This window comes from Zophobas morio, unplaced genomic scaffold (assembly GCF_036711695.1).
Source record: "Zophobas morio isolate AGI-343-1 ecotype UQ-CSIRO unplaced genomic scaffold, CSIRO_AGI_Zmor_V1 ptg000026l, whole genome shotgun sequence".
Lineage (NCBI taxonomy): Eukaryota > Metazoa > Arthropoda > Insecta > Coleoptera > Tenebrionidae > Zophobas > Zophobas morio.
This window is the reverse complement of record NW_026972131.1, coordinates 8,589,242-8,604,463: the sequence shown is the minus strand read 5'-3', so window position 1 is coordinate 8,604,463 and position 15,222 is coordinate 8,589,242. Positions and strand designations below refer to the sequence as shown.

The 15,222-nt window shown below is 30.3% G+C and overlaps 1 protein-coding gene across 1 annotated transcript; it reads right to left on the bottom strand.

The window, feature by feature from the left end:
- Positions 1-2,896: 2,896 nt before the first annotated feature.
- On the bottom strand, positions 2,897-14,731 carry LOC135136201 (F-box only protein 33). The gene is made up of 7 exons (XM_064065375.1): positions 14,588-14,731; positions 14,047-14,251; positions 13,723-13,965; positions 13,423-13,660; positions 13,094-13,369; positions 12,710-13,036; positions 2,897-5,449 (listed from the first exon to the last, which is right to left on the bottom strand). The coding sequence occupies exons 1-7, from the start codon at positions 14,616-14,618 to the stop codon at positions 5,318-5,320; spliced, it is 1,452 nt and encodes a 483-aa protein (XP_063921445.1). The 5' UTR covers positions 14,619-14,731; the 3' UTR covers positions 2,897-5,317.
- Positions 14,732-15,222: the final 491 nt, after the last annotated feature.

The following is a 15,222-nucleotide window of genomic DNA, read 5'->3' as shown; positions in this document are numbered from 1 at the left end:
GATTTTGGCAAATGAGTTACCCTATAAGAAAAGTGAGGGCGGGTGAGCGGGGCTAGTACCTGCTAAAATAAGACTGATTTTGGCAAATTTGTTTTAAAAAACGGGGTGCCAAAATCATTATAACTCCGCCAAAATGTAAGAAGGATTTTTTTACTATTCTCAGACTCGCCAGATGATTGTTAAGAACGTAGCGGAGAATTAATTCGCGATTTTCCAGACACCCGGTATATACAATATGCTATTCTTTATTTGTACTTTTTGATAAGTACATATGCTACCATGTGCTTTTCATTTCTGATGAAAACATCTTGCAACATTAGTCGAAAGTTATTTCGACAGAACTTCCCTCGCCCCCGAAGTACATAATAATAAAACAAATCCAGCTTTTTCGAAAAATGATAAAATTTGATTATGCGAATTTTATTTTTTTATGAGAATCCTTGTAAGCTAAAATGTTATGTATTGTTGTAGGAGTTTCCCTTAACAAAATTTTGTGATGACTGTTATCAACATTTTTGCAAGGACACGAATATCACTTTGGATAGATACAGTGCAATACTGTATTCCCAAATTTTCGGAAAAGTGGAGTGAGTCTTTCCTGATTTAACCAAAAGAATAAATTGACTCATTAATTAATTTTTATCAGTCACCCTGTATAAGCAATTCAAAAACTTTTAGTGCAATGATAATTTACATGGTTTTTGCACATTTTGGATAAGATTTATTCTGCAACATTTTGAGATGACGTCATCAGTTTTTTTGAGGGAAATAAACAGATACATTTTGATTAAAAATTACAATAGCTTCAAAACATCTGCAAGATTTTAAAGCACTAGGTTTTGCCGATTCAAAATTAACTTGAACAAGACAAAAAAAATTGGTCGAAAGTTATTTTGACAGAACTTCCCTCGCTTCGGAAGTACAGTCCAACAAATACTGCTTCTTTGAAAAATTATAAAATTTGAATTTTTGCGGAATTTTATTTTTTCGTGGTAATCACTATGGAGTAAAAACAATATAGAAGGTACTAGACACAGTGGAACATAAAAAAATAAGGTTTCACCTTCTTAAAACCAGTTGTTTTGAGAAATAAAAAGATTTGATTTTGAGAATATTATTGTTGTCACACTGTATACGTGAGAATGAAACAGAGAAATTGCAAACAATGCCGATGGTCGTCCAGACTTTTTTATTGCTTCGACTTCCGCTTATTATATAAAATATTGGCTTTTATTGTAATTTTTGATGGTGTAATTCACAATTGGTTGATTATAACTTGTCTATACCACATTCACGGAACCCAGTCAGCGCAACAAAACAAATGCACATCTGTAATGTTAAAGTAAATGTAAATACGCGTGCTACGCCTATGTTACAAACGAGTTTTACCTTTACAAAATTTTGTGTCTATCACTAATAATAATAACAGTGTTGTATCTCCAAATTTTCGGCAAAATGGAGTGAGCTATTCCTGATTTAATCAGTAAAATAAATTGACTCATTCATTAATTTTTTTTTGAACCACCTGTTTAAGCAAATCTAAAAAATATGAATGTAATGATAATTCACAAGTACAGACTCATCACATTTTGTACATTTTAGATAGAACATATTTTGTTCTTAACGTTTTTCAATTTTTTTTACTGAAATAAACCTAAAAAACACATTTTACACATCCCTTAGTAAAAATAAAAACTCTAATTTAAGTCAACGCATACAGAAATATGACAATATTATTTTTCCGTTGACCTTAATTACTCATGGCTGCTTGCATCATTGTTCAAACTGATGAAATTCTTAATCATAGTTATCCTTTTACTTTTTTGGTACACTAAATTGCAACATGCAATCTGAGTTTCTTAACACCTTGAGGAATCTTATAAACCATTTTTTGTGTAGTATCGTCACATATTATGCTCTATACTCGTTTTTCATAATTTAAGTTTGTCAATTTAAAATGTCAAAACAGATTTTTTTAAATAGTTTTTACAAATAAGTGACTTTAGAAAAGTTCCAGTAGCTTCGTAAGCTACTTCTTTTTTAACATCATGTAGGTTTTGTGTTTTTTAGTAAATATCAAAGAATAAAGATGGATAAAGGGGCGGCGATTTCAATTTAGACTATTCTCATTACTTTCATGTTCAAGTTTTCCTTTGACAGTTGAATCGAATTGGAAAACCACTTAGAAAATGGCTTTTTAAAACTTGGAAATACAACATTGACTGGAAGCGACGATCCAAGCGAACTACAGATGGATAATGAAAAGTGCAGTAGATTTTGATCTCTATTAAATTTTAAACATGAGAAGTAGTAAAGTACATGGCTGAATATAATTTAAGTCGAACTCACCGTGTTAAAGGTTACCCAATGAGCTGTCTGGTGCGCGTTCACCCATACACTGTTTCTACACCATAGACGTTCTGTACTTTCTTCATTCAACGATAGTTCAAACTTTATTTGAGCGACATTTTGACAGTTTGTGCTATTGTATTTGACTTCTTCTCATTCAGATTTCGATTCCAAGTGAAAACTTCTATCTTCTGAGATGTACGGTTGATCATTTAGACGTGCAGCAGAAGGGTTATTTTCTGCCTTAGCGGTAATTCTATTGACTCAGTAGGTTGACAGTACCAACACAGAAGCACTTGGTGTTCATATTGAACTGACAGGCCCCTACAACTTACAGGAAGTTGATACTGTGTTCAATAACATTCCTCGAAATTTGTGTTCCTTTATTTAAATCAAAAATTTACATTCTTCGTGTGAAATCAGACCAAGAGAAATGGTGTTCGGGTCGATCACACATGAACACAATTAAGTTAATAAAACTCCTTCGTTTCCACGTACGTTTTCGTCTCAAGGCTATTTCAATTGGGGAAAGTATATTCCAATAATAAGATACCAAATGTTTATTAACCAATTCAAGTTACATGTTACATTCAAAACGGAATATAATTATTTCTTTGATATAACATACTGATTAAAGATTAAATTTGAAACATTTTATAACACTGAAAGAGTACATTTATAAATTTCTTTTTGCATCATAAAATCAATCTACATTTTATAATTCTCATGCTACACTAACACTATTCTAAAAAGGATTTCTTCTCGATAACAATAATTATATTCAAAACGATGCGAAACCGAGTTTGTCGTCAACGAATAGACGACAAAGTCAGTCGATCGCGTTGAATGTTAAAGACAGTGCAATAATTAAAAGAAGAATAAACAAACAGTGCTAGACTTATTAGACTTATTACAATTAAGACTTTGACAACTGCTTCATAAACATCGCAGTGCCTGAACATAACTGAACAAAACTTGTATATAGGTTACAAAAATACGGAAAGAACATTCTATAAAAAAATTGTAGTCATAATGTTAACGTAAGCGGTAGAAACGATAAAATCACGGAAATGACTATTTTTGACGTCCCTGACCTTGATCATACGAGGGACAGCTCGATCGTGCAGTGTTGCCTCGCTAGCCATTTTATTGTCTACACGTTTTCGTTTGTTTTGATAAAATATCGATTTTCATTGCGTCGTTCGATATATACTTTACAGACAACACATGTATTCTTTAAATATTATTTAGCGTTAGCATGAGTGGAATTTATGCTAAGGCTGGTGAGACCTACATTGTAACATTTGAGCGCTGTTTAACATATGTACGCTGTTAACAATGTGTCCGCCTGTACATCACAGATAGTTTCATGATAAGATGGCAACTTAACTTCAAACAATCTATTCCCGGCGAGCGCACTTCCTCAAACACCTCTGGAAGCTCCTGTTAACAACGTAAAAATTCAACTCCTCATCGACCGTTTCGCAATCCCACGGGTGTTCGGGAGTGCGCCGGGGAAGCTCTAATCATCCATTCACACATTCTATATTACATAATAAAGATTTTTATTCAATATTCAACGCTTTGGACTAGGGTTAAGAGTTACAATAGCAGGCTAATTTTCGCTATAATCACTTGATATTCAGGTACTTGATCTTAACAGCTTCTTATATACACACATCAGCGTCCGTTTTCTGTTCTCAAGGATCAGAGCAAATGCATTTGTGTGATACCGTTAAAGAAGGAGAATTTTGCTATCACAGTCAAACTGATGTATCTTCCAGAAAATTCGAACAGAAAACACGCTATAGATTATCATTTCACAGCTAATTATCCTACGGAATAAGGTATTGGAATGGCAATTTAGATGGTCTAAACCCACGGATTCTTGTTTTCTTTAAATTGGTCGTATGATGTAAATATAGGAACAGCACCTTTCCGATAACAGCGATCTCGATGTGACGTGTCTTTTAAACATACAAATCTCATTAAAAAATAAACACGTTGGTGTTTGTTGCTCTTACGTAATCAGCAACAAATAAGTTACAGACCAACATAATAATACTTCTTGTTAAAAATGAAACTTATCACAAGCACAACATATTAAAAAAATAAAATGCATTATCGCATTGTTGGAACACTGCAATGACATTCACACTCTTATTCGATTGTTAACTTCTTTAGATATAGATAGATCAGTTCTTGTCTCTGCGTTGCCGTTAACTGAGTAATTTGTCGATTGGTTGGTAACGACAGCAACAAGTTACGTTTTCTTGTTTTTGTTTTTTTGAAAACACTTGGCAGGTACATTGGCAGAAAGTTGTTTCAAAAGACTTGGATCTCCTTTGAAATTATGTATCTGCTTTTATGTTAACAATCGTTGTTTCATCGAATTTGTAAGAGTTACTTATATCACAGATGTTTTTCTTCTTATCGCTACTTTATACAACGAAAAATATTAGAGAAACTAATGAAAAAACAGTTGTCATTCTTATGTCGAGATTAATTCAAAAGGTGTTGGAACGTGACAATAATCCTCCAGCTCCACGTAAAATTATTATCAAAGAGTAAAACAGAAAACAAATCAGTGCTTTTACGCTGACGAATAACACAAACAACGAGCAATTGCTGCTCTTCCAATTAAGTAGACTTAAACATACAATACATTCACATAAAACGTTTCTCTTTATAGCACAACAACTTAAGTCACTGATAACAAAAAAGAAACACTCAAAAAGGAACGCAAACTTCAACATTCTTTTGATTTTTTTTTTTAAGTAGTAATCGTTTTAAATATAGTGTAACTCCTGGTTACAATGGTCCTTTTTCTATGTACAAAATCTTTGCAGTTGTTGAACTATAATATTCGAAATAATACTAAACAGATTTTCTTTGTTGAGTCGTACGTAGATGTTTTATTCATTAATATTATTTTTGTGTTTTTGTTCTTTTTAATTGTTGTACTTAACTAGTGCAGGTCAGCTAGAACTATCGGCAACAAGTACTCGTCTGAATCTCCTGCCGTCGGATTACGTATGACGGGATGGAGATTCGCAGTCTTTGTTGGTGCCCACGGTTGCTTCAAATGTAGTGGAATATCCTGGAAAGAAATCTTATATACTTTTTGCATATACATACATTTATTTGTTTATTCTTCAGAAAGATTATAATTATCTGTTTTTCTTTCTCGTCCAATTGTAACCATACGTGACCGAATTTTAATATATACTTTGGTAAAAAAAAAAGAAAAAAATATCAACGAAACAACAGAGGTGCAAAGATACCATTTATTAGTAAATTACATTCTGACGACAAAACTAGAAAAAAAGAATATGTTGCAGATGTTTCTCACTATGAGTTTCCAATAAAAAAATTTGATTATCGTGATCTTCCATCAGGACATTTTTCGTGTTTTGTTTATTTTCATGTACAAATAAAACTATTTGTTGTTTTCATTGGATAATATTTTAATATTCTTTATTATTATTTTATCTTGCAATAATTGTAAAATAATAATTTTTTAGTAATTTTTAATTACTATTATAAGTTAGCGAAGACAGCGGCGATAAACAAACTCGTAAAACGAGTGTTATCACCATTTCGAAGCCACAAACGATTTCTAAAACCCATAGAAAGTGCAAAAGTACGTAAAAAGCGTAAAAATAAAAACAATATTACGCAGGGCGTGATTTTGGGAAAAATGGAAGATAACGAGTGTTTAATTAAAAAAGTTATCAAGTTGGCGTTGTTTTTTTGACAGAAGAAAACGTAGAGAAAAACGTATGTGTTTATTAATTCGTACCGCTCTATACAATTGACATTTCCGAGTTGTCATTTTAGGTTAATCGTAGACATACGTCACAACGTTTACAAAAAATCAAAGCCAACTTAATGGTTTTTAATTGAACACCCGATATGTCAAGAGAGGAAAACGCAAATACTTCGATTACATAAAAGAAATTAAGAGAGAAAATGAAATAGTAAATAAGGAAATAAAAGAGTGACATGAAAAATTCACCAGATGGAAGAAGATAAAAAGAAGAAATAAAATTTACATAAATTTGAAAATTAAGGAAATAAATAATAAACGTAAGTCGAATAACGAATGGCTCATAAAAGATAACAGGAAACAGAGAAAGGACGCGAAATACTGAAAAGAATCGGTACGTTGTATGAACCAGAGGAATTAGTAGAAAAAATGATCAAATCACATTTTTGGTTGATTAAACCAATTTTAACCATTTTTTTTTTTTGAAAATTTTTGAAAAACGGAAAGACCAAAAAATTGAAAATTCGAAAAATTACAAATCGAATAATTGAAAAATCGACAAACTAAAAGATCGGAAAAAATTGAAAAATCGAAAAACTGAAGAAACGAAAAATTGAAACATTGAAAAACTAAAATTCCAGGATCTTAAAAATCGAAAAAAAAAAAATGAATCAAAAAATTGGAAAGAAGAAAAATTAATCGAATGGAAAAATTAGAAAACTCAAAAATTGTAAAATTCGAAAATTATGGAATCGTCAAAGTTGTAAAGTTGAAAAATATAACATTGAAACATCGAAAAATTGAAAATTTAGCTTGAATAAAAGAATAAGTTTTAAAATCCAATAACTGAAAAATGAAAAAATTTTAAAATCGCACAATTGAGAAATTTTAAAAATTATGATTATTATTACATATTTAAAAAAGCGAAAACTAGAAAAATGATAAATTAAAGAAATGAAAAATTGAAAAATCTAGAAACTGAAAACTAAAATTGAAAAAACGAAGAATTAAAGAATCTAAATAAAAGTTGAAAAATCGAAAAATTGAAAGATTTCATACTGAATTTTTCAATTCTTGGTCGATTGAACCAATTTCAATATTTTTTCTTTGGAAAATTTTTGAAAATTTTGAAATCATATTTTACTTTTATTGCAACAGATGTCGTGAAGGTGATTTCGGATTTGTAACTGGCGGAAAATTACCTACAATTTAACACCAATTTTCTGTCGAATTTTTGAAAAATAGAAAAACTAAAAAACTGAAAAATCAAAAAATTACAAATCGAAAAATTGCAAATGGAAGAACTGAAGAAACGAAACATTGAAAAACTAAAATTCGAGAAATTTAAAAATAGAAAAAAAAAAATAATCAAAAAATCGGAAAGAGGAAAAATTGAATCGTATCTAAAAATTACAAAAGCCAAAAACTGATGGAATCGTCAAAATTGTAAAGCGAAAAACATAGAAACATCGAAAAATTGAAAAATTAACTTAAATAAACGAATAAGTTTTAAAATCACAGAATTGAAAATTTTTAAAAATTATGATTATTACATATTTAGGGCGAAAACTAGAAAAATTGTAAATTAAAAATTAAAGAAATGAAAAACTGAAAAATCTAGAAACTGAGAAAATTGAAAAAACGAAAAATTCAAAAATCTAAAAGTTGAAAAACCGAAAAATTGAACGATTTCACACTGAAAAAAGAAAAATTAAAACATTGAAAAACTGAAAATTTTTATATACAGTTTGGCACCAATTTTCAAATTTCAAATTTTGAATTCACTTTTCGTATTTATTGAACCAGATATCGTGACGGCGATTTCAGATTTGTAACTGGCGGAAGGTTATCTACAATTTGACACCAATATTCAGTCGATTGAACCAATGTTAACTTTTTTTTTTGGAAATTTTGGAACCATATATTACCTTTATTTCAACATATGCCATAAAGGGAATTTCGGATTTGTAACTCGCAGAAGAGTATCTACAATTTCACATCAATTTTCGGTCGTTGAACCAATTTTGATTCCTTTTTTTGGAAATTTTTTGAAAATTTTGAACTCACTTATTGTGTTTATCAGAACAGTTATTGCAACGCCGATTTCAGTTTCGTAACTGGCGGAAGATTATCTACAATTTGACACCAATTTTCGGTCAACTGAATCAATTTTAACTATTTTTTTGGAAAACTTAAAAATTTTGAATTCATTTTTCGTGTTTATTGGAACAGATGTCGTGACGGCGATTTCAGATTCGTAACTGGCGGTGGATTATATACAGTTTGACATCATTTTTCAGTCAATTGAAGCTATTTTAGCCATTAAAAAAATTTTTTTTTTTCGGAAATTTTGAATTCACTTTTCGTGTTTATTGGAACATTATCGTGACGGCGATTTCGGATTTGTAATTGGCGGAAAATTATCCACAATTTGACACCAATTTTCGGTCAATTGAACAAATTTTAACCGTTTTTTGGAAAAATTTTGAAAATTTTTTGTTCACTTTTCGTGTGTATTGGAACAGACACCCTGACGGCGACTTCAGATTTGTAACTGGCGGAAGCTTATCTACAATTTGGCATCAATTTTGAGTAGATTCGGCCAATTTTAACCATTTTTTTGAAAAATTTTGAAATCATATTTTACTTTTATTTCAATAGATGTCGTGAAGACGATTTCGGATTTGTAACTGGCGGAAGAGTATCTACAATTTGACACCAATTTTCAGTGGATTGAACCGATTTGAACCATTTTTTTGGAAAAATTTTGAAAATTTTTTGTTCACTTTTCGTGTGTATTGGAACAGATATCCTGACGGCGATTTCAGATTTGTAACTGGCGGAAGATTATCGACAATTTGACACCAATTCCCGATCGATTGAACCAATTTTAATCTTTTTTTTTGGAAAATTCTTAAAATTTTGAAATCATATTTTACCTTTATGTCGTGAAGGTGATTTCGGATTTGTAAGGGGCGGAAAATTATCTAGAATTTGACACTAATTTTCAGTCGATTGAACCAATTTTAGCGTTTTTTTTTTTGGAAAAATTTTTGAAAAACAGAAGAAAAGAAAAATAGCAAAATCGAAAAATTGCAAATGGAAGAACTGAAGAAACGAAAAATTGAAACATTGAAAAACTAAAATTCGAGAAAGTTAAAAATCGAAAAAAAAGAATGGAAAGAAGAAAAAATGAATCGAACCTAAAAATTAGAAAATGCAAAAATTGTAGAATTCGAAAATTATGGAATCGTCAAAATTGTAAAGCGAAAAACATAACATTGAAACATCGAAAAATTGAAAAATTAACTTGAATAAATGAATAAGTTTTAAAATCGCAGAATTGCAACATTTTAAAAATTATGATTATTATTACATATTGAAAGCGAAAACTAGAAAAATTGTAAATTAAAAATTAAAGAAATGAAAAACTGAAATATTGCATATCGAAAAATTGCAAGATTTCACATTGAAAAAAGAAAAATTAAAAATCAAAACATTGAAAAACTGAAAATTTTTATATATAGTTTGACACAAATTTTCAAATTTCAAATTTTGAATTCACCTTTCGTACATATTTATTGAACCAGATATCGTAACGGCGATTTCAGATTTGTAACTGGCGGGCCGTTGTCTACAATTTGACACCAATATTCAGTGGATTGAACCAATATTAACTTTTTTTTTTTTGGAAAATTTTTGAATATTATGAAATAATATTTTACCTTTATTTCAATAGATATCGTGAAAGTAAGTTCGGATTTGTAACTGGCGGAAAATTATCCAGAATTTGATACTAATTTTCAGTCCATTGAACTAATTTTAATAATTTTTTTTTGGAAACATTTTTGAAAAATCGAAAAACTGTAGGATAGGAAAACAGCAAAATCGAAAAATTGCAAATGGAAGAACTGAAGAAACGAAAAATAGAAACATTGAAAAACTAAAATTCGAGAAAGTTAAAAATAAAAAAAAATCAAAAAATGGGAAAGAAGAAAAAATGAATCGGATCTAAAAATTAGAAAACCCAAAAATTGGAAAATTGGAAAATTATGGAATCGTCAAAATTGTAAAACGAAAAACATAACATTGAAATATCGAAAAATTGAAGAATTAACTTGAATAAATGAATTAAAAGTAGTTTAAAAATCGCAGAATTGAACATTTTTAAAAATTATGGTTATTATTATAGTGAACCAAGAGTTATAAGGTTATATGGCCATCATAAAATCATCCCATTGTGTCGAAGTTAAGTTGTTTACAATAGAAAAGGTTTTAGGGTCGTAAATAACGTGTCCACTGCAGCTCGACCGGCTATTGTGGTTTCGTTCAGGGGCGGCTTTCACTAAATATGAAAATCCACCACTCCGCTATTTCTTTACTACCTGCAGCCGCTGAGGGTTCCGAAATAACCACTCGCTTTGAAAGCTGGCCCTGTTAAATATGAGCAAGAAATGTTTAGAAGGTGATTTATTGCCAACCGGTAAGCTTAGTGCGAACTACACAAAGGGGGTATTTATTTGCGGTCAATTACTTTTATGATGGCCATATAACCTTATAGGTCTTGGTTCACTATACATATTTAAAGCGAAAACTAGAAAAATTGTAAATTAAAAATTAAAGAAATGAAAAATTGAAAAATCTAGAAACTGAGGAATCTAAAATTGAAAAAACGAAAAATTGCAAATTGAAAAATTGAAAGATTTTACATTGAAAAAAAAAAATAAAAATCAAAACATTGAAAAACTGAAAATTTTTATATACTTTTTGTGTTTGTTGAACCAGACATCGTGACGGCGATTTCAGATTTGTAACTGCCGGAAGATTATTATCTACAATTTGGTTCCAATTTTCACTGGATTGGGCCAATTTTAACTATTTTTTTGAAAAATTTTGAAAATTTTAGAATCATATTTTACTTTTATTTCAATAGATGTTGTGAAGACGATTTCGGATTTGTAATTGGCGGAAGAGTATCTACAATTTGACACCAATTTTCAGTAGATTAAACCGATTTGAACAATTTTTTGGAAAATTTTCGAAAATTTTGAATTCATTTTTCGTGTTTATTGGAACAGATATCCTGACGGCGATTTCAGATTTGTACCTGGCGGAAGATTATTGGCGATTTGACACGAATTTTCGGTCAATTGAACCGGGAATTTTAACCATTTTTTTGGAAAATTTTTGAAATTTTGAATTCACTTTTCGTGGTTATTGGAACAGATCGTGACGGCGATTTTAGATTTGTAACTGCCGGAAGATTATTTACAACTTGACACCAATTCCCAGTCGATTGAAGCAATTTTAACCATTTTTTAAAGAAAATTTTTGAAAATTTTTAAATCATATTTTATCTTTATTGCAACAGATATCGTGAAGGTGATTTCGGATTTATAACTGGCGAAAAATTATCAACAATTTGACACGAATTTTCAGTCGATTGAACTAATTTTAACCATTTTTTGGAAAATTTTTGAAAAATCGAAAAACTACAAAATTGAAAAATAGAAAAATTACAAATCCCAAAATTGCAAATGAAAGAACTGAAGAAACGAAAAATTGAAACATTGAAAAACAAAAATTCGTGCATGTTAAAAATCGAGAAAAAATAATGAATCTAAAAATTGGAAAGATGAAAAAATGAATCGAATACAAAAATTAGAAAATTCGAAAATTATGGAATCGTCAAAGTTGTAAAGTCGAAAAATAACATTGAAACATCGAAAATTTGAAAAAACAAAGACAATAAAAAAATTGAAACAAAAAATTGAAATAGAAAAAATAATTATAAAATGGAAACATTGGTAAATCCAAAAATGTAAAAATAAAGAAAATAAAAAATTTAAAACTCCAGAAATGTTATGTAGAAAAACTGAAAAACGTAAACTTGAAAATTAAAAAAATTGCAAATCGAGAAATTGAAGAAACAAAAAAATTAAGATTGAAGAATTGAAAAAGCCCAAAAAATCTGCGTGTTATTTACGCCACTGGTTTTAGCTTTATGGAGGTTATAAAAAAAAACAAAAATCGATTTTTTTTTAATAATATTTCAAAGAAGCGCAATTTGTTGGGTTGTAGTTCAGGGGTGAGGGAAGTTCTGTCGAAATAACCTTCGACCAATTTTTTAAATAGGTTACGAAATCTGAGATTAGCGATTTAAAATTTTAATAATGTAAAATGAAATATCGTAAATTTTAACAAAAAAAAGTACTTGATAAATATTATTTTCATGGCTTGACAGTCGTCACCAAAAAAAAACTTACTGAAAGAAAATACACACAAAGCAAGACCGTGTCAATATCACATTTCAACAAACCATTGTTGTGTAACAAATCAATACTTCCTAACGGATCATTGTTACACACATTTCTAGAGCGAGTAAGACAACAAAATCATGACAATAGCAACTCCATGTTTGCACCAGTTGCACATATATGTTTAACAATTACCTCGCGACTAAAATAATTATTTAACAAAGTGTCTCAAATTAAAAAATCACACATAAAGAAAACATAAAAATGTCACTCAAGCATTTCATTACAGTGACGAAATTTCGCAAAACATACAAACTATTTTATTTATACTCACAATCATAAAGTTCCCGTATGAAAGATTGTAGTCACTATTTGACAATAAAATATCATCTTTTGCTACTTCTAATTTCTTTAATTTGTCGCCCCGAAGCCTAGCGATAGCAACCAGATTCTCCTCGCAATACTTGTAACCATAGAGCACCAATTCTTCCAATTTCTTGCACAGCCACGACATCATAATCAACGGATCCGGACTGTTGTCATAGTGCGATGTCAAAAACGACCAACTCTCTTTGCCGTTACTTAGGGAGTCAACCCACATAATACTTCGCAACGTTTCTGTATAATATGCAGGCAGAAATTCCAAAACTCCCATATTTATCTAATACAGAAAACACGTTAAATAAAAATACTTATTACAAACAAGCACAATACTTACATTTTCACAGAAAAATACCTTCAAATGCGTCAGCGGCATTTGCCCTTTGAGAACGGTTTCGTGTAAAACTTTAATTTCGTCATATGAATGAATCACAGTGAGTCTTAATTCGCATTTTGGATGCTGATTTTTAAAGTCAGCCCATGCAGCATTCGTTGTGCCTGGGTGGCCATCCCGAACTCCGTGTAAATGCACTATTAAACGTTCTAAATTTTTTGCGTCATCTAAACAACTTAGAAAATTATCCGATAATTGATCGAAGTCTATGCTTAATACCTGAGGACAAGAGATTTTTAGAAAATTTTATTTTTAAAACTCGGATTTGTTACCTTTAAATTCGTAAAAGGTTTGATCAAATCACATTCAAAGTATGAATCTTCGTATTCATTTGGATTATCTTTAACTGATGCTAGCCCCAACACAGTCACTTTTTCTGATTGCTGATTTGCTAAAATCATTAAGTACTCGTCGAGGTAGTGAGCAAAATCCTCGATGCAACCAATACTGAACTTGGACAAGTTAGGTAGACATCTTTTTAATATATTTATCACATTTTGAATATTATAACTGAGGGAGAAAATTTTATATTAATATTATTATGGTTTCAACAAATTTCGATAACGGCATACCTGGATTTGCTATGGTATCTTGAGATGTTAAAATGACAATGAGTGGGTTCGATAATCAGTTCTTTTAAGTTATTATTTTCACTTAAAGCTTCTAACAGTGTAATAAATTCGTCCGTGCATTCCGGTGCTAATGTATTCACTTGAACTCTCGCAACTGAGACAATTTTACCAAAAACTGAGGTAAAAAATTTGGCTCTATCGATATTGTATGGTTGGATTTTAAAAGTGACCTCAGGCCACCACCTAATGAATTATTAAATTAGTAATTTCACGAAAGTTGTGCAACTAAATTGTCTTGATGAGAGAAAGTTACTCATAACTTACTTTGGATGAAAGACGTTCTGTCTCCAATTTTTACACACACTTGACGCATTTTGCCGATCCGATTTATTCAAAAGGTCAAAAATATCGTGGATTACGATTGAGGGTAAATGAGCCCAATATGGTATGGTACAAATTTCTTCCGAAGGCTTGGATTTTTTGGGTTTTGGGCAATCTCCGAAACAGGCAGAATTGTCACTGTTCATATCTAAAATACGTACGTTCGTTTTAAAAAATCCCATTTTGTTACTTTAACAAGGATATAAATAATAATGGAAATTTACCACTGCTTTTGCGTATCAATTTTATTGACATGATCTTTACAGTGTCAATCGAACCGATTTGTAATTTTAACAAAGAAACACCAAAATGATTAATTTTAAACATAAAGGCTCAAAGAAACTATTCAAAAAAACGTAAAATGATTTTTTCAAATGATTATGACAGGACGAAAGTTGACTTGGATGGGTATGTTTTTTTCCCGAGTTGCGAAATATTTGAGCAGTAATAGTTTATGAGTACGAGATATCATTTGCATACGCACCTGTATCACATCTGTATTTGACGGTAAACATTAACACAACTTAATAAATAGAATTGAGGAGTTTTACATATGTTCCACTACAATGACAGTTCTAAGCAGATTGACGTAAAGAAAAACAATGGAGACTGGTAATCGAATTGGCAACGTCGCAGACGCCAAGGACGTACGTTTAATGTCACCTTGACGCAATGCCTCCCTCCAGTTTCGACCTGTTTTTTAGCTTTATTTATGCATTGTAGTCAAAAAATTTAGAAATTTATTAAATAAAATAATTACTACACTATAGTGTCGTAACGTAACGTAACTTCTATTTTTGTTATCAAATTAGTGATAATTACTGAACAAAAAATCGTACTAAAATACATATAAATAACAGCCGATGATGTTAAAGCTTAATAAAATATTACTCCTATTTAATAAAAATTCTACAAAAAAATTATTGTACACGTTAAATAAAAGAGGTCCCTCTAGGGGTGACACCTGGAACTAATCTGAATCAAAAATCAAACAACATATGGAACTTTTGGTTTTATAAATAACTTAAATAAAAATAAAACTGCTTTTATTGATGTATTTTAACGTGCCCAACATCAATAATTTTAATTTTATAATAAAAAAGACATATGACAACGTAA

What these genes read in the sequence shown, in the direction of transcription:
- LOC135136201 (XM_064065375.1), bottom strand. Translation starts at nt 14,618, where the DNA reads ATGTTTACCGTCAAATACAGATGTGATACAG. An exon ending in CAAATACAGATGTGATACAG is followed by an intron (nt 14,252 to 14,587) that starts GTGCGTATGCAA and finishes TACGTATTTTAG; the next exon opens with ATATGAACAGTGACAATTCT. An exon ending in CATACGGGAACTTTATGATT is followed by an intron (nt 5,450 to 12,709) that starts GTGAGTATAAAT and finishes ATTTCTTTCCAG; the next exon opens with GATATTCCACTACATTTGAA.